The sequence below is a fragment of the Podarcis raffonei genome, chromosome 7 (genome assembly GCF_027172205.1).
Source record: "Podarcis raffonei isolate rPodRaf1 chromosome 7, rPodRaf1.pri, whole genome shotgun sequence".
Classification (NCBI taxonomy): domain Eukaryota; kingdom Metazoa; phylum Chordata; class Lepidosauria; order Squamata; family Lacertidae; genus Podarcis; species Podarcis raffonei.
Window position 1 is genome coordinate 34,148,119 of NC_070608.1, and position 25,024 is coordinate 34,173,142.

At 41.7% G+C, this 25,024-nt stretch overlaps 1 protein-coding gene across 5 annotated transcripts in view; it reads right to left on the bottom strand.

Moving 5' to 3' along the window:
• The window catches only part of C7H8orf34 (chromosome 7 C8orf34 homolog), a 97,283-nt gene that overhangs the window by 47,413 nt on the left and 24,846 nt on the right, over positions 1 to 25,024 (bottom strand). For all 5 annotated transcript variants that reach the window (XM_053395940.1, XM_053395941.1, XM_053395939.1 and 2 more), the window contains exons 3-7: positions 24,055 to 24,186; positions 20,823 to 20,951; positions 8,136 to 8,164; positions 6,995 to 7,164; positions 5,317 to 5,483 (exon numbers count right to left, since the gene is read on the bottom strand). In XM_053395940.1, coding sequence (XP_053251915.1) covers positions 5,317 to 5,483; positions 6,995 to 7,164; positions 8,136 to 8,164; positions 20,823 to 20,951; positions 24,055 to 24,186 — 627 coding nt within the window. The remainder of the gene's footprint in view (positions 1 to 5,316; positions 5,484 to 6,994; positions 7,165 to 8,135; positions 8,165 to 20,822; positions 20,952 to 24,054; positions 24,187 to 25,024) is intronic.

The window sequence follows — 25,024 nt, forward strand, 5'->3', positions numbered from 1 at the left end:
CTGGAAGCCCTTTGCCTGCCTGAGTGGACTACTGAGCAGGAGGTGGATGGGAAACCACAGGAAATTGTATTAGAACAGTGGTTGGAGGCACAGATCCCATTGGACTCTTTGCAGGAGGCCCCCTGGAGGAGGGGGGAGAGAAAGAAGTATCACAGAGCTGTCAGATGAGGAGGATCTGTGAGATCACCTCTTGGATCTCTGAAGATGTGCAGGTGCACACCTAGGGAAAGAACCTGGGAGATTCACCTTCTAAAATCGTAGCCCTGAACACTGAGCAAAGGACAAACTGCAAGACAGTGCCACAGTGAAAGGCAAACTGGAGAGTCCCCCTGGGCAAGCCACAGAAAAAGCCAGACCTAACTATCAGAAGAGGAGGAGAACCACCAAAGCGACATTCCTCTCTGACCTGTGTCAATTCCACTGGCTTGATCAGGGAACAATAATTGCTTTTAAAATGCCTCCTAGTTTAAGGATCAAGGAATTTGGGATCAGCGGAGTAATCCCTCATGATTCCAAAGGGTTGTGAGACAAGCTGAACAACAAAAAGTTTTGGGGCTAAATGTGGCCGCATCTGCTGAGGAACAAAATGGCAGTCCCACCCACTTTTGTGCAGCTGTGGAACCCGCCTGCTCCAGCTAAGTCTCAGCTGTGGCCCAAGGAAGCAGAGGGTGAACCCCAGCCTCTGCAAACCCACCCCACAAAGGCTGCTTGCCACAACATGACGGAAGTACTGACTGAGACAAATGTCAGAAGCAAGGACAAGTAGACAGAGGAAAAGATAAGCTGAGGAGAATGAAGGAAATGATATTACAAAATGTACATGCTCCCTTGTGCCAAGTGGGATTGAAAAGTTGTTGAAACAAACAGGCTAATTGAGCACCCAAGTGTCTTGACTGCAGACAGGCTTGGACTGGAGGGCAGGATGACGCCTCCCCCTGGAAAACAGGTGAAAGGTTTTCTGGAAACTTCCTGTCAGATCTAGTGGGAGGAGTCAACTCTGTGACCAACTGTATGCCATTGGCAACAGGCATGCTGCCAATGTGAATTATCTCAGTAAAATTTCACTGTAGCAGAACTGGACTACTCGGAATTCAATCTAACTCAAGAATGCGAAGGGCATTTTTAATTCAATTTGTATTCTGGAAAATGGGCTCCATTTGTTTTCAGGGGTTAGTCCCAAATGCAACCTTCATAAGCATTTTGAAATAGGGCTTACTTTAGAAATGTAAATATATCAGAACCAACTACAGCCAAAACTCCCATTAAGGTAACTGAAAACTCTGTTTCCAGCATTATTATAGAGTCTGCCTTACTAAAACAGTGATCCTCAAAGTGCTGCACTGGCACAAGCCCCATTCATTTCTATAAAGCTTCTGCTTCAGTGAGAATTTTCAGAAGTGGCAGCAGATTGTCTGCTGTGATTTATAGCTGCCAGGTCTTAACCATTCACTGTGGAATTAGAGAAACATCTGCGGTGTGTTGAGCTTAGGGGAAATGAGAATATTTTCTATTCTGTTCAGTGGAAATTTACTCTTTGTTGCCACACTCCAATAGAGAGGACAGCATCTGGATTTTAAACCACCTGGGCAAGCACCATGTTACCTCTGGGTTCCATATTATGCACAGCACCTAGCATTGTTGGTACATGATAAATCAACGTGGTGATACATTTGGAGCAATTAAGAGCAGTCTTCTTGCGACAATCATAACATGAAAGCTGGTCTTACATTCAGATGGGAATGGCAACACTAAAAGATAGGGCATGATAGAAGAAATGCAAGGAGTGGGTGAGTGGGTAGGATTAACAGGTAGCAAAATGCCCAGAATAGACAAGGTGGTGATGGTGTGGCAAAGGATATATGGGCATAATGGGTTTTGATTAGGAATTTTAAGAGGCTTAATCCAGACATATGGAACAGAATGGCAGAAAACACATGTGAAAGTCAGAAATAAAGGTGGCCAACAGCAGTTGAGTATGAACAAAGAACAGATAGCTTTTTGGTATAGGACTTGCTGCTGTCCTTTGTGGAGGGTGGAGTGGGGGGGAGGGTCATAAAGCCCACAGCTGTCCTCAGGGGGGCAGTGGGATCAGGTTGCGATAGCTGGTGCTTCTCTGGTCAGATACTGTTCTATCTCCAGTTTCCCCTTTCGGGGATGGAGGTGTGGGACAAGTAATGCATTACTACCTAACAGACATAACTAGAAAATATTAGACTTACACACCGTGCCATTCTGACTTGAGGCTGGCAGCGTTCCTGTGCTTTTAACATGTGCATATAGCAGAAATCCAGAAGGGGAAACCTTTTCATCAGATCTGGAATAGATTTGGAATTTAACCCCTCCCCCCCGCCTTTTTTGTATGTTGTGATGGAAATAGTCTGATCCTAGGTACACAACAACTCAGCTTATAGTAATTCATGAATAGTAATAATAAGCAGAGTCTTGTTACCTTTAACCATATTTTGCTAAAAATACAGATTTTCAGTAGTGAATGCCAGTTCTAATAATCTAATTTAAATACTGAGTTTGCTAGTTCAACATCCATATTCACGTGAACACCTGAATATCTGATTATGTTGCAGCTTTACAACTCTCTCTTCCCTCGGGCCACTTGCTCTTGAATATAATAGGCTGTTTTTCTAATTAGGCTTATCTACGTGGATTTTGTGCCAGAATAAGCCAAATTGCTAATGTGCGTCAAAATCCTATACAATTTCGCTTAGAAGTCAGTCCTTCTGTTCTGAGATCTGTGGGATTTACTTCTAGATAAATGCTCGCAGGACCGCAACCTTACAGCACAACTCTGTACACATTTGCTAGAAGTAAAGCCCAGTATGTTCAAGAAGCTTACCTTTTTTAAAAGCGTATGTAGGATAACAGCCTTAACCTCTTTGTATGTATCCTTTCTACATACGAGTACAGAACACTTATTAAGTTGGAGGAACTGGACATGGAGGAATCAATGAAGTGATCAATCTCTTAAAAGGCCAGTAATTCTGATTACAGCTTACTTGGTTAACTGTAAAATTGTATTCTGTATAAACACAAACCATTCATTCATTCACTCATTTAATCTTGTCATTCCTTCAGTAACTTCAGTTTAGTTCTCTCCTCACCCACTCCTACCTCCCCCCCCCCTCCTTAGAGCAACCTTTGTGAGGTAGGGATAGGCTAAGAGAGACTGACTAACCCAACATCACCCAGTGGGTTTAAATGGCTGAATGATTATTTGAATACAGGTCTGCCCTATTCTAGTCTAACACTCTAAAAATCTAAAACACAGGCTCCAACAACAGTACAGTGGTACCTCGGGTTACATACGCTTCAGGTTACATATGCTTCAGGTTACAGACTCCGCTAACCCAGAAATAGTACCTCGGGTTAAGAACTTTGCTTTAGGATGAGAACAGAAATCGTGCTCCAGCAGTGCGGCGGCAGTAGGAGGCCCCATTAGCTAAAGTGGTGTTTCAGGTTAAGAACAGTTTCAGGTTAAGAACGGACCTCCGGAACGAATTAAGTACTTAACCAGAGGTACCACTGTATATGAGAAGGGGGAAAGGCCTTTAAAAAAGAGAGAGACTTCAGTTTGTGGTCTAAACTAGCAGCTTCCACATTACACAGAAAAAAGGACTTAACAGATGTCTCACATTAAATCTGGCATCAATGTGCCACAAATACAGCAATTACTAAAACTCATTATAATGTGCTAATTAAAACCATGGCATAAATAACCTTGAATATATCTTCTGAACATATTTAAAATGCACGCTTCCAACAACTAAACTAAAATAAAAGAGGGGATAGTGAGAAACCTAAACTATTGTTTTAAAGGAATATTAAGTAAAGGTAAAGGGACCCCTGACCATTAGGTTCAGTCGTGACCAACTCTGGGGTTGCGGCGCTCATCTCGCTTTATTGGCCGAGGGAGCCGGCGTACAGCTTCCGGGTCATGTGGCCAGCATGACTAAGCCACTTCTTGCGAACCAGAGCAGCACATGGAAATGCCGTTTACCTTCCCACCGGAGCGGTACCTATTTATCTACTTGCACTTTGACGTGCTTTCGAACTGCTAGGTTGGCAGGAGCTGGGACTGAGCAACGGGAGCTCACCCCGTCGCGGGGATTCGAACCGCCGACCTTCTGATTGGCAAGTCCTAGGCTCTGTGGTTTAACCCACAGCACCACCCGCGTCCCAAAGGATTATTACCAATACTTTTTTTAAAAAAGAACAGCATTAAAGAAATGGGAAGGTGCCATAGCTCAGTGACAAAGCACATGTGTTTGCATGCAGATGGACCAGATTCAATTGTCAACCATCTCTAAATAAAAAGGATAAGGTAGGAGGTGATGCAAGAGACATCTACTGAGACTTTGGAAAGTTGCTGCCAATCAGAGAAGATTGCCAGTCTTCAACGTTTCCAGGTTCAGGACCCACTTTTAATTCAAACATGCATTTGGGGATCTATTTCTTCATCTTTTACCATATATCTGCATGGTGCTAGTGCTCCTGTTGTGACCCACCTTGGATCAGACCATGACTCACTAGTGGTCTCAACTAGTGGAGCAGACAATACTGGGATAGAAGAACAATAAGTCTTAGTATAATGCAATTTCCTGCACTTCTAAGAGATTCTTCAGCTATGGCTACATACGTTGTTCACTAACTTGTATAATCTAATGTTATTAAAAAATTGTGCGAGACATTCCAGTTAAACTGTATAAATGAAACCACAGGGGGAGGAATGCACATTAATTTAACCAAATACATATTGTTATAATATTGCCTTTAGGAAGACTAACAAAGCACCATATTCTTTTAGCAGCAGCCAAGGCTAGGCAAGCAGCTGACAGCGTGGAAACAAATCATTTGAACGAGTAAGGGTAGGGCTAAAATTAGTGCGACATTGTAGGAAAATGGGTGACTTCCTAATGATGGAAGGCAGCACAGTTAGTAACGAGAGAGGTGAAAGAAGGAAAATAAAGGCCAGCTCTTTTTTGGGTTACTTTCGTTTCGGCCCATATATTTATTTGAAATAGCCCCAACATTTAAAAAAGGAATGTTATGACTAGATGATGTCATAACGTAACAGCCTGAGGGCAATAATTTCCTGTCTTGTTTTTTGGGATTTTTCCAAGAACACAAAGCATGTAGTCATGTCCCCATATGTGATACAGCCTTATGAAGAAAGTAATAAGGTGACACTGGATTTTGCGCAATAGGTATCAATCATTATACTACAGGAGGGGCAGAGTAAATGCAGCAATGGCAAAACCACATTTGAACTTGCTCTGTGAGTGAATTAAGCTTTTAAATTACCCAGCAGTTCCATAGCATCATCTTCATTGTCAATATCTTCTTCTGTTACTGATGGAGCTGTGCTTTGTACTGAATCAAACGAATCCTGGGAGAGCATGGCAGCGAGTAGCTTCTTATGTTGCTGCTGCTGATGTTTCAATCCTTTAGTCTTTGGTTCCATCTTTAAACTAGAAGAAAAAGAATTGCCTCTTTGATTTGTCAGTCTCTCCATGAGAGCACCTAGGGGTGTCCATTGACATCTCGGGAGAATTCATAATTTTATCTTACTAAAACAATTTACTGTGGCCAACATAAGATAATACATATGAAGGAGCTGAACTGCAGGCAGGCTGCTATGTCCACATAGCTGGGAACCACAAACATAATTCCAATCCATAATTTCATATTTATTCTATTATTATTATTATTATTATTATTATTATTATTATTATTATTATTATTATTTTTAATATGCCACCCATCTGACTGGGCTGCCCCAGACACTCTGGGCAGCTTCTCCAAATGTTCTTGAACTACAGCTCCCATCGTTCCCAACCCCTGGCTAGGAATGATAGGAGTTGTAGTCCAATAACATATGGACTACATATCCAATAACATATCCAATAACTCAATGTTGAGAAAGGCTGATTTAAAGTGTTTCGGGAATGCAAACCCATGTTAGCAGATAAAATAGAAAAAGTAAAACATAGCTTCAGTCTATTTCATTCTTGCATCATCACACAACTCTTCTTTAAGAAACTATTTGTGGTCATATATTCATTTTGCCCTAAATATAGTCTTAGGAGGCCAGCTATTTACTACTCTTCCCCAGAACCCAATATTTGCACCTTCAGCAGATACCACTATGCTAATACAAAGTTTCAGCCATATTCAAACCATAGCAAATGACAACCCATTGAGGCAGAGAAGGTTCAGCGCATCCAAATTGTTGTACACAGTATTCCTAAGGAGTTAATAAAATGAACATTCACATTTTTCACTGCAGCTGTGTCTTCAACAGCCCTTCAGCTCCCACTCCTGACAAACCACCAAATTGCCTTTTAAGCTCTCAATAATGTACTGTTAAAATTGATGTAAAAACATTCTCCATCACATTTAACATTTAAAATGATCCGACAATGTTAATAAATTAGCACTTTATTAGTGCTTGAAAGAAAGATTATTTGCAAGTAGTAGAGTTATTAAACTCAAGGCTAAATAATTAAGTTGAATTAAATAACCATCTAATCAGATGGTATTATATGTTGGAATCATGTAAACACTGTAATTAATTAATACTTTAATAATTAATTAAATTGAATTAACTCCTGGAAACAGATCTGTTACTCTGAGATGACATGCATTTAATCAGTTGCTATACAAAGACACCTGTGCAGGTCTAAATAGGTACCTGATTTGAACTATATGTAGATAATATTGCTATCTTGGTTCTTCTACAGAATTCCAAACAAAATACATAAAGTGAAATATTTTACTGACCTAATTTTAGTGCATGTGGCAAACTGCCTTACATAGAGCTCATTATAAAACGTAAGTTTTATTGACCCTCATCCATTTCATGCAGATGCTAGTCTAATTTATGCAGCTAGACAGGCTAAACTCAGGTTGTTGTATTAAGATAACCAATAAGGGGACAATTTTAGATGTTCGAGTTTTCGGTAAGAGCAGCAAAGTTTACCTTCCTCCAGGACTGCTGCTATCTTCGCTATCCCATTGTTCCATTTTGCTTCTTGGTATTGGAGGCTGCAGCATTTCGGCAGCCAATGGGTCTGCATCGTTCTCTTCACGGCCAACCCATTCTCCAACAACACGGGGGCGTAAAAGGGGAGCGTTAAAGGCTGCTGCGTCCTATATAGGGAAAATGATACTTTAGCTGCTTTTTTATTTTCATTCTCTCCCTGGAACCTTTATATAATGCTTAATGGCAATCGTTTCTTAATGATGCACATCAAGCTCAACAAATACAATGGAGGAAAAATAGTTTAAAACGAACTATAAAAAATCATCAGTAGGCACTGAAAGTTCAACAGCAAGGGAGCCTGTCTGATCTTGGCTGAAATATTAAATGTAAGCTTAGAAAAACAGAGTTACACTGGACTCTTCTAACGCCCCTGGAATAAAAAAAAGATCATTTATATATATATATATATATATATATATATATATATATATATATATATATATATATGCATCACTAGATATCTGCTTTCATACCAAAGCATTTTATGTTTATAGAACTGATTTTGTTTGAATATATTTAAAATGAAATTTCAAAATATGTGCAAATGTTTTCCCACTAATGCAGTGTTCAAAACTCCCATTGTTCTAGGCACATTTTGTGACAGGGAATTTCATTAGCGCAAGCAGTTTCTGAGCTTTGGGCACGTAAGATTTCAGATTAAAACTGCAAAGTGGAGGGAAAGGAGGACCTTTTTCTGCCTCCCCACTTCCCGCTACTCTCTGGAGACTGGAGAAGAGACCTTCTTGAGAATATTTGGGGTGGGGCAGGGGAAGGACTAGAGCATGTGAAAAATGAACATAATATTTTAGCTGCAGTTCATTCATTTTCAGCTTTGTATACTTGTTAATAAAAAAGTGTGCCTAGACATTGCGCCCGTAACCTAGATTTAAGGTGCCATTTAGCTCCTAGCTTTCATATCTCAGTTTCTAACACTGCACTAATGGTATGCATGCATTATCATATCTGTTCCAGTTAGTTGTTATTTGTTTTTTTTGTATTTGTGTGCCTCCATTGCTTCAATGTAGACACTCAGAGGCACACACAGAACTTGTATCATTTAACGAGACAGAGCCCTTACCTTATCAATCTCATCAGAAATGGCAATGCCTACAAATAAAAGAACACAGTTGTAATGTATTTTAAAAGCAAATTAATAAACCAGTCTACTATTTTATTGCATATCTCATGCCTTCTGTGTAAAACTAAGGAGCTGTGGTAAGGGTTTTTTTTGGGGGGGGGGATATTTTAAGAAGATAAACAATCATGCAAAAGTGTTTCCTCACTTTTTTTTTGCTGCTGTTTTATTTCAGGAAGATAATGGGTTACAAGTTAAAGCTGCCGGCCCCCTTGAATGTTCCTCAGAGAGAAAGAGAGATAATGCAGGAAGCAAGACTCTCCAGAGCTCCCCTGAATGTTCTTCAAGTCGACCCAGAGTACAACGGCACAACGGTTGAAAACCAATGGTATTTAACATTACATGTGTGAGCCTCAGGGCTTACATGCCCTCCCTTCCCTTCCCTTGTCATGACCACAAGACTGAGATTCGAAGCTTTTGCTTATGTTTTCTAACCTCATTTACTCATTATGTCTGAACCTGAACAATCTATCTAGTCTCAACTATGGTTTATGGGAACGAGCTTACAATCCTGCCTTGTTTTTCTAAACCAGGGGTTGTCAACCTGGTCCCTACCACCCACTAATGGGCGTTTCAGGATTCTAGGTGGGTGGTAGGGGGTTCTACGGCACAAGTTGAATCATCCTTCCATCGAGCACTGGTGGGCGGTAAGGAAATTTTACCATCAAGAAAGATGCACTAGTGGGCAGTAGGTATATAAAGGTTGACTACCCCTATACCAAACCATGGTTAACCACTAGCCACAGCTCTCAGCTTGGACCAAAACAGCAACTGCAGTTAGTTGAAAATGGAAGAAAGAGCTTCCAATCTTCTCCACATGGTGCCACCAGAGGAGAGGGGAAGAGGGTGGGTATAAACTCAAGGTTTATCCAGGTACATTCTTGTAGTGCAAACCTCTTCCCTTAATGGAAACTTCAGTCCTTATGGGATCAAAATAACACAGTTGGATCCAGCCTAACATCTTTCCTCTAAACACGAAAAATGCATGCATAGTATCAATATGGTATAAGTTTGTTAAACACACTAGACAAATGTTGGATTCCTATTTTCTTAAAAGTTTTTCAAAACTGCCAATACACTGACCATTTTTTCAGTCTATACGACTTCCTTTTATTGACTTTTGTGTGGAAAAAAAGCATAACGTACTGCAGAGTACAGTAATTAACATTTTATGAACACATCGATGTGTGTGTGGAAATACTAGCCATTAATGGATTTTTTCCCACTCTCCAGTTACAAAGTACATATATATCGAACAAAATACACTTTGCTTCCAGCAGATAATCTGTTTTTAATCCTGTAGAGATTAATTTAGGAATGAAAGTACATCCCGGCATCTCTAGTTGTGTGGGTGTTTGCAGAAGCTAGAAAACAGAAGCAAGCTCCAAAGACTTAATTTAGCTCACTCTTCACTTAGACAGCTGCTCGCTACAGCTATGAACAGAGACAAAACCACCCTACTCAATCTTGGTTTGGTATGTCTACAAATATGATGTACCCCTTGAATTTTAAACTTTGCATTTCCCCCCTCCCTGAAAATACAATAATATTCAATACACTATCTAAACCATCAGTAATGATGGTGAATAGCAACGGACCCCAGACATATCCATTTCCTCTTTTTCTAATACTGAAACCCTGTGTTTTTACACATGCACAAGAGAGGTATCATCAAGCTCAGCAAAGCCTCAAGGTTTTCTGAAATACAAAACATTATGGTGAAAAATATCTGAATGATAATTTTAAAAAAAACAAACCACAGTTCAATGGCCATAAAATACTTGGTGGTCTGCATGCCAGTTGGTTTAACATGCTTGGTGATCATGAAATGCTGACTGTGTGATAGGATACAATTTATTTAAGGAATTTATATACCCCGCTTTTCACCATATGTCTCAAAGTGGCTTACAAAAAAAATACTCAATAAATTGTTAGGACAGCATTCATGGTACAAAGGCCTGCTAAAACAAAACTGCTTTAACCTGGTGTCTGAAACTTAGCAGGGACACGGTGCCCGCCTTGAGTTCTAATGTGAGGGAATTCTATAAAGTTGGGCCCATTACACTGAAGGCATGTCTCCTCATTGAATAATGCTTCTGGTCCATAGGGTCCAGAGAGCTCCTCCATCTGATCTCATGGAATGGAGTGTCCTAGTAAGGGGCACAGCTGACTGAAACTCTGAACAGGAGCACACTACACTAAAAGGTTTTGTTGCAGGTCCTACTTGTGCCAATTATTATATTTATCCCTTTCTAATTTGACATGGAATCGGGACTTACAACTAGTTTACTCCTGTGTGGCACCCCTCCTGACAAAATAAAAATCTTATTCCTTCGTATCAATTGGATGCATGTGATGTCATCACTGAAAAGACCTCAAGTGGCAATTTTAGCTCTTGTGGTTCATAAACCGAATCTCTGGAATTCAAGACTATTCAACAGATAATAATTCCCTATTCCTTTTCATAGGCTTTTTTGACAGTTCCCATCCACTCATATAAAAGCTTGTAGGTCAGATCCACATCACTGTCTGACCAAGAAAGTAGAATAACCACAGAGCCTTTATTTCTTAGTCCTTGATCTTTTACTTGACTCTCAGACAGCTATTTCTTTGAAATAAGTGCAGAAAGAGTGTGCTATCACAATTTTAATGTAACCCAGGTGATTTCTAATCACAGTGGTGGAAAAGAAGGCACTGTTGCCTTTACTGGTTTCCTTTCAGATATTGCAATTAAACAAATTCTGTTGGTGTTTATTGCACTTTAAACAAGAAGTCTATGGCAATGCATTATTCTGAATTGCCAGCAGATGGCCTTACTAAAGATCCCATGCTTTTAACAGCTGAATTAAATGCCTTTAACTGTTGAATTAAACATGTTGGTTTTGATACACCACAGCTGGTGCATCTTTCAGAGCAAGTTTAGCTTACGTGAGTAAAATGGAACCATGCTCATTCAGTACAGTACAGTTGCATTGACTTTAGAATTGGTTTACTCTACAGCCAAATAGCAGCAGCATTTACCCAGTTTCTAGAACAGTTCAGTTGGTCATGTCCTTGGAAAAACATATCTGGACAATATAGTGCAATCTATCTTTAATGGAAATGCAGGAAGATATAGTGAAGCAGCTCTTTAAGAATGGAGCACAGTCATTATTACCTCTACTGAGATATCTCAGTATCTCCACACTACAGAGTAAAAGGAAACCGCTTTATAAGTAGAAACCCAAAGCAGTATTTGGCACAAGGACAAATTTGGACACAGTTCACCTTCTAACAATGTAATTCTTCCTCCTAGTACAGTATTTGAAAGGGACAATAGCGACGCAAATTAAAACAAATTTAGGAATTCATTTGTGGTTCGAGGACCCGACCCCCGCAATGTGAAATGAATACACAAGGACACATGATATAAGGTTAATGGGCAAGGAAAGGCCACAACTTTATTGATTACAGCAGTGACAAGGTATTGGCTTAGGCATTGGGTCTCTAAAACAAATGGGTTTATTCACCAGTAGGTGGAGCCTGTTGATGCTAATCCAACTATAGGCTCACCCCTGATGTCACCGAGGGTCGTGCCATGGCCTCCCGCCAAGCAGGCATCGGACAGAATACACGACCGCCAGATTCTTTTAACGGAATACCCAAAAATTGAAGGCATAGGCGATGGCCACACCTAGCCCTTCGACACACCACAACACATTATTCCAATGCCTAACCGCCACCCGAGCCGAAAGGCTCGCCGCCAATACCCTCACAGCTGTAACCAATCCCTGATGCTGCTGATGATGCTAGTTAACCAAATGTCATTCCCTTGGTCTGAAAGATGAACCCCATCATTCCGGTACAAGGCTTGGTCGCCAATCCGGATACGGTCATGAGAGATGACTCGGCCATACAAAAAGTGCACCCAACGGGCTATTGCACGATTCAAGAGTTTCCTGGATTTTTCAATGGCCATACAGTTCTGCACACCGTGCCACACAACTCTCTTCAGGAAGGAGGACCAGAACACCGTTGTTCCGGGACACAAGGCAGCAATCTCATCCAAATCTCTTTTTATGTGCCACGACAAGTCCACACGTCTTCTGCTAACAAGGTCATTTTCCCCTAATTGAAGGATAAGGATGTCAGGAGGGCCAAACGCGGCAACTCTCCCTCTCAGCAATGGCATAAGCAATGCCTCGTCTCGAAAACCAGGAAACTCGCACTCCAGGTGGCAATCCAAGGTTAGGGGTGAGGCCACAGCTAACTGACCGTACGTGAGCCGAATGGACTATACCATGGCCACAAATCCAGACACTTCTGAGAACGGCTGAGAATAAAGGAAAGTAAAAAATTACGGATAAGTAGAGGTAAAGGAGCAGAGCGCATTCTAACGAGTGTAACCTTTATAAGCATCGGATTTCCACCGGCCCATTTCCTTAATCTTATCCGCTGGCAGGCCCAAGCGTGCAGCTGTTGTGGCGGCGCCAATCCTGAATGAGTGTGCCGCATAATCCTGGGAAGATAAACCACAGGCATCAATAGCTTTGCGGAGTGCCCTTGTGAATTGGTGTCTCAACAAAGGTGACCCATCCTCGTGAACCAGGAGCGGGCCAGAACCGGGCGGTCTGAGGTAAAGTTACCATCTAGTGTCCTTTACCGGGCATGGGCCCTGCTGCGCCGACGCTGTAAGTTTAACTAGAACACCCATACCGGCCTGATCAGTTTTGGACTGACGTATCTGCACCGTCAAGCTAGATTCGGACCACTGCACGTCCTCCCTAAGGAGGGAGCGCGTTGAACCTCCTGCGCTAACTTCAACCACAGCTTCACCAACTCCCAGAGCGCCAAAAAGGCGATAGCGTACGCCGCGGAAAAGAGGTGGGCTTCAAACCTGGTCCAGCAAATTGACCTGAGCTTTATGCGTATCTGAGATAGCAACCCATAAGAAATTGGCTTACGGCCCTTGGCCCTGGGGGGTTGTAGCCTGCCCCAACCTTCAATAGCTCTGCGGATCAGGAAGTCACTATACGGATCGGAGGAAAATGTGGCTTTAGCAAAGAAGCTGATGGCGGCTACGTGTATCTTTAAGGTTTTGGGAGCACGTCCCAAATCGTCAAGATGGGAAAGGTACTGCAGAACATCATCAGTGGTGGGTGGCACGTTATGCGAAAGCCCAGATATCCCAGACCTGAAACCCAGGAAATCGCACCAGGCCTTCTTGTAAGATCTGAGAGTGGAGGGTGCGACAGACGCTAATACTCCCTGTATCACTTTGCGTCTCCAACGTTCCACAGGTGCTCCGGAAAGGGTTCGGGCAACAGTTGTGCTCCAGGTGCTAGCGACCGGAAGTGAGATATCTGAAAGCGAGACAAGGCATCGGCTATATCATTATTGGTCCCTGGTATGAATTTGGCTGAAAAAATTATGTTGTACTCAAGGCCCCGGAGAACGAACGCCCGCAGAAGGGAGGAGACCCTCGCAGACCGAGATGACTGCTTGGCCTGTATGTTCACCACTGCCAGGTTGTCGGTCCTGAAGCACACACGGCGATTTTGAAACTCCTCCGTCCAGATGTGAACGGCCACTACTATTGGAAAAAACTCGAGAAAGGTGAGATCCCACGTGATGGCCTGGCCCTGCCACCCCGTTGGCCATCGTTGCGCGCACCATCGTCCCCTGAAGTACAAGCCAAAGCCCAGGGACCCTGCCGCATCTGATTGGACCTGGAAATCTGAGGACAAATTTAGAACATCCTGCCATAGGGATACCCTATTGTAGTGTTCCAAAAATGTCATCCACACCTTCAGGTCTGCCTTAACCGACTTGGAAAGTCGGACCCTGTGGTGTGGGTGTCTGAGACCAACTGACAGCCTGCCCGATCGAAGAATTCGATCAAAGAATGCGGAGAGGAGGGAGCTGGATCAGGGAAAATGCTAGACCCGGAGGGTCCCTATCGTCTGTTCCCTGCTGCGGGGGCTTCTCTGGAACTGGAACCCAGCCTCCCCGAAAGGGCTGCTTCCCTTTGTAACACGCTACGGCTGGGAGTACCCCTGCACACCTCTCGCACTCGTGCAGATACTTACAAGACTGCCTTTGGCATGACCCCTTATTGAATTCCCAACATACCTTGCGCTTTGGCTCCCTTCTCAGGTCCGGCTTACCCGTGCAATAAGAATCTAATGGCTTCTTCTCAACATACGGGACGACCGCCACAGACCAGGTGCCATTTTCAATTTGATCCCAGCATGCTAGAGGGATCCTGGAAGCCTTCCTTCGGACTTTTATCATAGCTAATGGTGGCGGCCACCCCAGAAAGCGCACAGGCTGTTCTGACTCTTCATCATGTCGCCCGTTTTCGACTTGCTCTTCTTACACACGTGCTTCTTCTTGGTGCGTCTTCTGCCTGACGGTTTGTCCCCCCTCAACTGTCTGAAGCTCCCCCTCCAGCTGCTGGGCTGCTTATTCTGCAAAGAACCGGAAGAACTGGACGCAACAGGGTTATTGACACAGGCTGGCGGGCTCCGCACAGGCGACCCAATGCAGTTCTGAGGGCCAGAGGCCTAGTTTGCACTGCCGCAGTTACTGCCCGAGAGCTTGGGCCTGCGCCTGAGAACTGAAAATCGTTGAAGAGGGCGACAGAGGTGCCTGGGAGGTCATCAACCTGGGTGAGAGGTGGGCTCTCCGGAACCACCTGGCAATCTAGTATCATATCAGGGGTAGCAGCGGAGGGCATGGGGTTAGGGATTGCTCGAAAAAATGCTGCTCATAATCATCAATGAACGATCTAAAGGCATTTAGGTAGTGTGAAATAGGTTTGGGGTTATTATCCCGTCCATGTGGCACCCATGCAGCCTGAGGTGTGAGCTGATTCCGCCGCAGAGCACCTCCTCTTAGGTGCCATGGATAACGCGCTAAAGCTACTGCCACAAACACGTGCTACTGTTTACAAGCGGTTGTACAGGCACATGTTATAGATTCTGAAACGAATGTACTAATTAACGATTGATTTACTTACAATAAATAACGATTTTTCCAAGTATTTGGTTAAATGTTCAATTGTTTATCCAATTAGTATGTGCGTGCGTGTGTTATTTATTTATATATATATATATATATATATATATATATATACATATATATATATATATATATATATATATGATGCTTCCTACTTCATATTATAATATCTCATTCAATATGCAGGGGTCCCATACAGGGATCAAACCAGCAACCTTGGCATTATCAGCACTATGCTCTAACCAGTTGAACTATCCAGGCTCTCTAGAATTGTTTGGGACCCCATGGGTCATTTAGTCCAACCCCTTGCAATGCAGGAATATGCAATTGTTCCATACAGGGATCGAACCTGCAACCTTGGCATTATCAGCCCCATGCTCTAACCAGTTGAGCATTATCAGCCCCATGCTCTAACCAGTTGAGCTATCCAGGCTCTCTAGAATTGTGTGGGACCCCATGGGTCATTTAGTCCAACCCCTTGCAATGCAGGAATATGCAATTGTTCCATACAGGGATCGAACCTGCAACCTTGGCATTATTGTCACCACGATCTAAGCAACTGAGGGTTCCGAAATATATGTAAATTATTTATTATTAATTTTATTTTTATTATTATTAATTTTATTTGTCTATTTATATATTTATCTTTAGATTTATTTAATTAATTAATCAATTTAATCTTGGTATGTGATGCCATTCCACTTATTCTCTTTATTTTTTATTATATATTATTATTAATATTCTTTATTTTATTTTTTTATTTATCCATTTATATTATTATTATTATTATTATTATTATTATTCTATTATTTATCTATTATTTATTTAGTTATTTATTGTTATTATTATTATTTATTATTAGTGTCATTATTAAAATCTAAACCAGTATTATTTGTTCAATCAATTACCACTGTAAGTAGAATTAATTGCTGATACTATCAATTGTCTACTGTAACTGACGATGATATGAAATAATTATTCCTCACTTGACTGTTCCGTTTGTATATGTCTATAAATTTATTTATTTGCCACCAAACTAATGGGTCAGGTGGATAGACACAGCTAAATATTTAAACCTGCCTCCTGAGGAGCAACTCACAAGCATGTAGTGATGAAACAATAGGAACAGCAGAGCAACGCAGCCCCCCCACTGCAATCAAATGGAATCAAAGAAAACCGCTCTCAGGGAAATGTCCTTTACTAACACTTTGCAAAACAAAAGGTAATGCTGGAGGCCCAGCAGAAGGAAAATGCTGCCAAAGACAATGTTTCCTTGAGTTGATTATTAACGCTTGGCTATATAAATTCTTAACTTCAGCTGAATTAACTACACTGTGCAAATTCCATGCAATAGTATGCTCAGAACGTATTTCCTTATTAATTTATGTATCTGTTAGTCAATATACAATTCAGGCAGATGCACACAATCAATTATATAGAGCTGCTTCCTCAGGTAAAACTCCTAGTGATTTAGAGGGATGGTACAATAGAACAATCAGAGAACAACAGACACAGGAACTGCTATCAAATGAAAATGTAGGAAAATACACTTAAGGAAATGGTCCTTCTACCAGCATTTCAGAAGAATAGTGAGCCTTTTAAACAAACAAATAAATAAATAAATAAATAAATAAATACTCATTCAATCCTCTGCAAAGCAGGAATATGCACGGGGTCCCATACAGAATAAGCTATACGTCACTTAAATGCACCACTTGTATTTATTTATATTTATTAAATCGCAACCCAGCAAGAGTTCAAGCAGCAGCGCTCAGCTAGTTGTTAGCACCTGGCTCCAAGGAACAGACCCATACACAAAGAAACCCCAACTACAATCAGACAGAATTGGAAGATAATTGCCTACAATTAAATGTTGCCCCTTTTAAATGATAGGCAAATCTAGGCGCAAAGCAACACCAAGTAATCAAACAGAATTGAAAATAACTGCTTACTAGGAAATGCCCAGAAGCTGCAGCCAAATTAAGAGAAAAGGAAATCAACAAGATTCCAGGCCCACACCAGTGGCCCTCTGAAAAGGAGGGGTGAGGTTGCTCTTAAGGGGAATATCTCACTACTGGGAAAACTTCTACCAAACAAAGGAAACTTTGCCAAACAAAGAAAAGTAAATCTTTGCCCACAAGGTCAGCTCCATAAGGGTGCTTAAACAGACAAAAGACTGCAAATGGTCAAACTGCTGGTTAGTTAAACTGACAATGCAACTAGAGCTAAGATATACTTTTGTGAAAAAACCTGAAGCTTTTCTTTTAGGGATTGTAGGAAAGGACATAAGAAGAAAGGACTGCAAGCTTTTCCAATATGCTGTAACGGCTGCCAGAATCCTGTTGGCCCAGAAGTGGAAACAAGAGGAGATACCGACGATAGAAGAATGGAGATTAAAATTGACAGACTATGCGGAACTGGATAAATTAACTGGGAAAATTAGATATATTAAAGATCAAAAGTTCATCGAGGACTGGGGAAAATTTGTGGACTATCTGATAAATACATGTGGTGTTAACACAACGCTAGTGGGATTTCAAGAGGCACTGTAAAAAACAAATAAGTATTGTTTATTAGAAATAATGGGAGTAAGGAGGAACATTGGCAATACGAAAGAAGGGAATGTGTATTAAAGGTATAAATATGGATGATTGTCAGAGACGCTGAAGGAAGTCCAAAACAGTTATAATTTGTTGTATTTGGGATAAAATGTATAATTGGATGAAAATTAATAAAATTTATATTAAAAAAAAAAGACAATGCAACTAGAGCTGCTGAACTGCCAGGTGCTTAAAGACAATGCCTAACAAACTGCCAGTCACTCAGAGAGCAATCAATTCAGTTGAAAAGCCTGTCTGGTAACGGTGATGACTCAGGCAAGAAGCAAAGGGAACTCTGCAAGGGTGGGGGGTGCTGGGAGGGAGGAGGGGTGGAGGGAGGAGAAGGAAAGCCTGGGGGGAGTTGGGGGGGGAGGAGGGGGTAAAATGAACACTCAGGGCAAGGAAAAGTTTAGAAGAAAAGGAAAATAGCTGTCCTTTACAGTGAGCCAAAATGAAGTGGAAATATAAACCGTGGGTTAGTCTGGACTTTTCAGTAAGGGTCTATAAGCCACAACCTTTTGTTTGTTTGTTTGTTTGTTTAAAAGCGGTTTTCTTTAGGGACCCTGTACTGGCAAGTGAAGCCAATGACAAGAACCAGGCAGAGGTACACCTTCAAAGGTTCTAAACGTATAAATGTACAATGCTGAGGAATGGTTCCCTGATCAGAAACCCTGAATTGTCCGCCCCAAGCCCTGCCTTATTTCTTCCCCCAAATGCCAAGCAAAGAGGGGTGTGTGGCTTAGATAAAGTAAGAGGGGCGAGGTTTAAGTGGTACCAATGGAAGGGATGGCAGGGTAAATGAAACCCACACTAAAAGAGTAATAAATCAACAAACGGCAGGCACAAACACACGCTGCCAGCACACACACGCACGACTTAAAATTAGAGAGGAACAGGCAAGGGCAAGGGAGGGGGAAAACGTACAAGCACCCTGGCCAACAAATTAAAATGTAAGGCAAACCCACTCAGTCACCCAGACCAGCCAGGCAATCGGACGGGCAAGGGCAATAGAGGGGAAAAACATACAGGCACCCTGGCCAAAATTAAAATAAAACGCACAGCCACCAAGGCAGAGGCCAGGGAAGGAAAGTGAGGAGACAAGGGAGATAGAAAGACGGCACTCACACTCAGACCTCGCTGGTGGTGGAGAGACCATGTGCTGGGCAAAGGAAAAAGCTGCAGCTTAAGAAAGGTAATTCACACTTAAACCGCCCAAACAAATCCAGCACCAGGAGTGGGGGGAAATAAAATGTAGGTTTTTACACAGGAAAGAGGACACAGCAAGACAGCAAGGCAAACTTGGGTGCCTAGGTTTTTTAAAGGCAGTAAAGCAATGAGCGCACGCAAGCCTCCTAAATTTAAAAAGGCAAGCCAGGAACCAGACAGCCTCCACACACACAAACACCCCCCGACTCCAAACCTCATGGCTGAGCTCTTCCCTGCGATGACTTTCCCTGCGATGACTCGCGACGAGACGACGGCGAAGAATGAGGCCGGGGAGAGGCTGGCGCTGCAGCAAAAGGCTGCTGAGCACGCCCCCTCGGAGGCACCTGGTTGGGTGCCTGCTGAGGGGCGTGGGCGCCAGCCAGGAGAGGTGGAGGCAGGGGACTAACGCCCCCTGCTAGGGGCGGTGCTCGGGCTCCCACCCACAACCACTCCCCTCTCTTCCAGGGAGGAGAGTCTATATCATTATGGAATTTAGGGTTCATTGTGTATGTGCATGCATAAGCACATATATAAATGCAATAAATAAATAAATGTGTGCATAGCTGTCACTAATTATTATTATAAACTTTATGGTAATGGCAGCTGCAAGGAGGACTAGTGGGTATTACAGGAAGACACCGAAGAGCAGTAAAATGATATGGAAAATTATAATACCTGTACTCAAAATATTGACATTGATCTTATGTTTGTTACATGACCTTTCTTTGCCAGGGTAATAGAACACTGGCATAGAGGCTGCGAGTGGGGTCTTAGAAAGAGTTGGCTTACGTACCAATTCACACCCACCCTCCAATGGACTATTCTGTCACCATATGTCAGCTGATATGTTGGAATATACTCCACAGCAATGGGAAATATCCAAGATCCACTGGCACAGGCACTGGTTTGTGTCCTAGCCAGTGGGAATGGGGCAAAGGAATGAACAAAAGAAAACAGATCTCAGGTAAGCATGTTTTTTCCTTCCAAATAAATGTGCTTAGGATCAGGGTGTCAATCTCAGGCAGCACTCTGATTTTGTTCGTTATGTAATGGACAAAACCAATTGCATTATTTGATCAAAAATGGTATCACTTAGCAAATGCAACACAGATTAGAAATTTTTTTCACAGCTTGCCTTAAAATGTACAGAAATTGTATATTAAAATGTCAGTCACAGAAATTTACACTGAAGGCATACACTTGTGAAATTGACAGAGCGATGAACATAAAGAAGGGAAATTCTAAAGAATCTGTTGGCTTATTATATTTCAATTACAGTGAACTATAGGGCCGCTCAAGGGTGGGTAACCAACCATTCAGTAAGTCATATTAACTATTTCTGAAAAAAATATGCAAACATGGAAAACTGAATTACATTTTTCTGAGATATGTTCAGGAAGTGATTGCCAAGAATTCAGTTGGGTACTATAATCATAAAAATGTGCATTTTATTATCAAATGAAAAGGCATGTCATTGTTTCCTGAAACCGAAATACAAAGCTCTTAGTGCGCTGCATTTTCTGGCATCTGTTCAGGTTTTCAATTTTTAAAAATGAATAAAAGCAAGCAATATAGCTTTGAACATTTTCAACTGTGCTTCAAATAGTGCATAAGCAACACTTATTCAAACTTAATCTTGCCCTACAGGCACCATAAACTATATTTTAAATGAGTTTTTGAAGATTTGGTTTGAAGAATCTGGGATCATAGGCAAATTGCCTTTAGTAGTTATTCCTAATCTGTGCTGTTGCAACTAAGACCAACCACGTGCCTTTTCAGCACATGGCTGACACGCACATAACATCAGCATTAATCAACTTACTTCGAGAAAGATTCTCCAGGGCTTTACCCAGCTTCTTACTTTCTTGAAGAATATGGTTTAATTCATCAAAATCATGATGCTCTGATTTTGTCCTCCAGTCCCATTTGGGGTGTTCTGCTGATCTTGGCACTAAAGTAAAATGAAGCATATTTTTCTTATTTCATATTAGAAAAATTGATAATAATGAGCCTGCACGGAAGACACAACTTTCCCAATGCTACCAAAGTCTTCCCCAAACTTGCTTCATCAGGATTTTAATTATCACACAGCTTTATTTCTATCAAAACGGATTTTGCAGTCATCGGTTTTACCTACAGTGCCCTGGTAACAACAGAATGTGATCGTCTAGTGTTACTCTCAAGGGGCCCACGCTCAGGAAACCGAGTCAATGTTAGCACAGTGAGGAGGAGTGGCAGGCCTGTTGCTAGGGTTGGGCCCTTTCAATGCCTCTCCGGACCTTAAGATGCTTTTGGCAGTGGGCAGCAGTGTCGCTTTTGAACGTAAGCAATACTAAATTCCTATCTGGCCTACCTTGCCATGGATGGTGGCCATCATTGGCAATGTGCCAAGGACTTCTGCAAGTCTTGCAGTGGCTCTGAGTGGTGGCTCCTTTCACAAGATTTGGGACTTCTTAAATTACTCCAGTGGTGAAGAAGGGAAAAGCGTTTCTGCAGCTCCCTTCCCAGCCCAGTGGTAGGGGAGAGGGAGAATCAGCCTTCATACAACATTTTAATTATATATTTCCCCCTCCCTCCACAAAGGTCCCCATACATACATACAAAAAATAATAATCCCCCATTAAGAATACCAGTTTCATTGTTTACGTCTGCCATCACTATACTGTAGTAATTTCTTATGGGAGATAAGAATAAGAATTAGGGTAATTCCTTAGTAATACTTTTCACCTTCAATGACTTTATAGTCACCATTTATTTGAAATCGCAATTTCCATTTAAAATCAGAATAGAAGCTAGCTAAAACCCCTGTCTTATTACCTGAATTATTATTATCTCCTAATACCCAGCATGCAAAGCAAGTAGCTATAGTGGACAAGATTTGTCATGGTTTATGTATAATGTTATTTTAGATTTCCCCCTCATTTCATAACAAAAATGCTCCCAATTTCTAACAAAAATGTACTTCCTCATCTTATCCCTTTTTGATTCCCTCCCCTCAAATATTTAAATAGTCATTCGGTAACTCCTATTCCCCACCCCCCAAATTCTGTTGGCATTCATTACACTAAAATGGCAAATGAGCACATTTGTGTTATATAGTGGAGTTGGAAGATACGTAAAGGGAGAAAAATGTCAGTGTTGTCAAGAATCTAAGCTGATGGTTTAATCTTAATTTAACTGCAGCCAAACAAATATGTCATGCTCCTAGTTACCTCAAAATAGGTACAGAATGAGGAATGTGTGGATGCATAGCAAATTCACAAATGAATCATGTAAGGTGTATTGCAGTGTTAGAAGTGTAAAAAGGTAAGGTAAAGGTAAAGGACCCCTGGACCGTTAAGTCCAGTCAAAGGCGACTATGGGGTTGCAGTGCTCAGTTAGCTTTGAGGCCAAGGGAGCCAGTGTTTGTCCACAGACAGCTTTCCGGGTCACGTGGCCAACATTACTAAACCGCTTCTGGCGCAACAGAACACCGTGACGGCTGACTGACCAAACCCAAAGGGTGCTCATCAATGGTTCCTCTTCATCCTGGAGAAGAGTGACTAGTGGGGTGCCACAGGGTTCTGTCTTGGGCCCGGTCTTATTCAACATCTTTATCAACAACTTGGATGATGGACTCAAGGGCATCCTGATCAAATTTGCAGATGACACCAAACTGGGAGGGGTGGCTAACACCCCAGAGGACAGGATCACACTTCAAAACGACCTTGACAGATTAGAGAACTGGGCCAAAACAAACAAGATGAATTTTAACAGGGAGAAATGTAAAGTATTGCACTTGGGCAAAAAAAATGAGAGGCACAAATACAAGATGGGTGACACCTGGCTTGAGAGCACTACATGTGAAAAGGATCTAGGAGTCTTGGTTGACCACAAACTTGACATGAGCCAACAGTGTGACGCGGCAGCTAAAAAAGCCAATGCAATTCTGGGCTGCATCAATAGGAGTATAGCATCTAGATCAAGGGAAGTAATAGTGCCACTGTATTCTGCTCTGGTCAGACCTCACCTGGAGTACTGTGTCCAGTTCTGGGCACCACAGTTCAAGAAGGACACTGACAAACTGGAACGTGTCCAGAGGAGGGCAACCTAAATGGTCAAAGGCCTGGAAACAATGCCTTATGAGGAACGGCTAAGGGAGCTGGGCATTTTTAGCCTGGAGAAGAGGAGGTTAAGGGGTGATATGACAGCCATGTTCAAATATATAAAAGGATGTCACATAGAGGAGGGAGAAAGGTTGTTTTCTGCTGCTCCAGAGAAGCGGACACGGAGCAATGGATCCAAACTACAAGAAAGAAGATTCCGCCTAAACATTAGGAAGAACTTCCTGACAGTAAGAGCTGTTCGACAGTGGAATTTGCTGCCAAGGAGTGTGGTGGAGTCTCCTTTGGAGGTCTTTAAGCAGAGGCTTGACAACCATATGTCAGGAGTGCTCTGATGGTGTTTCCTGCTTGGCAGGGGGTTGGACTCGATGGCCCTTGTGGTCTCTTCCAACTCTATGATTCTATGATTCTAAGCCAGAGTACTGGGTATTTGGAATCTATGCAATGAAAGGAATAACCTTTTACCACCCATACAGTAAATCCTGTACTACTGTTACAAACAATTACAAATTTATCTAGCGGCTGTAGAGTAATATTTCCTCCAAAACATTTTATTTTAAAACTGAATATTTTCATAGAATCATAGAATCATAGAGTTGAAAGAGACCACAAGGGCCATCGAGTCCAACCCCCTGCCAAGCTCATTATTTTCCCTTCTCAAATATACATATTTGTTCAACCATAAATTGTTTCTACACCAGACACCATCATGCAGGGAACAAATGAAATCAAACTGAATATGACACATATAATGTTTTAAAACAAATTATGTGCATATGAAATCATAATGTTATGACAAGCAACCCACATTTGAAATAAGAGTTTTTCATATTGACACATTTAAACTTAAAAGTGCAATCCTTGGTTTGGGTCATATTTCATTTCTTAAGAATCACAAGGTAAAAGTTTGAAGAAGTCATTCATTATTAAATACACTATACATTTCCTTACAAGATTTGGACTCTGGTGATGGGGGCGAAATGTTGGATACTGCAAGGTCACTTTTTGATTTTTTAGGCTTCTTTGCATTTGTCTGCCAGGGTTTATCATAACTTCTGAAATCTCTTCTTGTTCCTTTATTTTCTGTTGGGGGAAGAAAGAAGATTGTATTTATTTAGTAGGTTTTTGGGGTTTTTAAGGCAGATATGTAAACTATACCCTGATAAAAACAAACTCATTCAAAATAAGGTATACTGTAAAATATGCATGTAGATTGTGGCTCAGTTCACTTGTGACAAAATGTGTGCACTTCCAGAAAGGAGACTGTGGCTTCACCATCATACACCCATTCCACCACTTAAACTAGGAGCTTCCTGTGAAAGAAGATTAGGTGAAAGAAGCAGGAGACTGAGGGTGCTTCCAAACAACTTGCTCATTGACAATTCATCCTGATTTGTTTACAGGGAGGTTAGATGATGTTGCATCAAACAAGGGTTAGCCCATAATTTCGAGGGCATTTCCCTATCTTTCTTTATTGGAAGAAGTCCAATGTTTTGGGGAAGCAGGTTTGATGCACAGGACCTCCTGATCAACAATAATTGCGCAGCCCGAATTTGCCAGTGTGTTACTGAATCCCACCTAAAAATAGTGAGTCTGGAAGCACTCTGGAGTTGGAATGGTGGGAAGTGTCATAGTGAGTGGCAAGTGGGAGAAGTTAGTAGAGAAGGACAGGAAGAAGAGGTAAAAGGTCGTTGGTTAAGACAGTTGGTGGTGAAAAGGAGAGCATGATGTGTCAAGTGAATTTATTAGGTAGCAATAAAATTCCCTACTCTTTATTGACCGTATGTTTCTGGTTGTTATGATCCCTAAATAAATACAATACCTAGCTGTTCAAATATTTGATATGTCCTGATCCAGGTATATTCCAAAGTAAAACGTCTCACTCCACATTCTTGCCTTCATTTGCACAGTCAAGCAAATT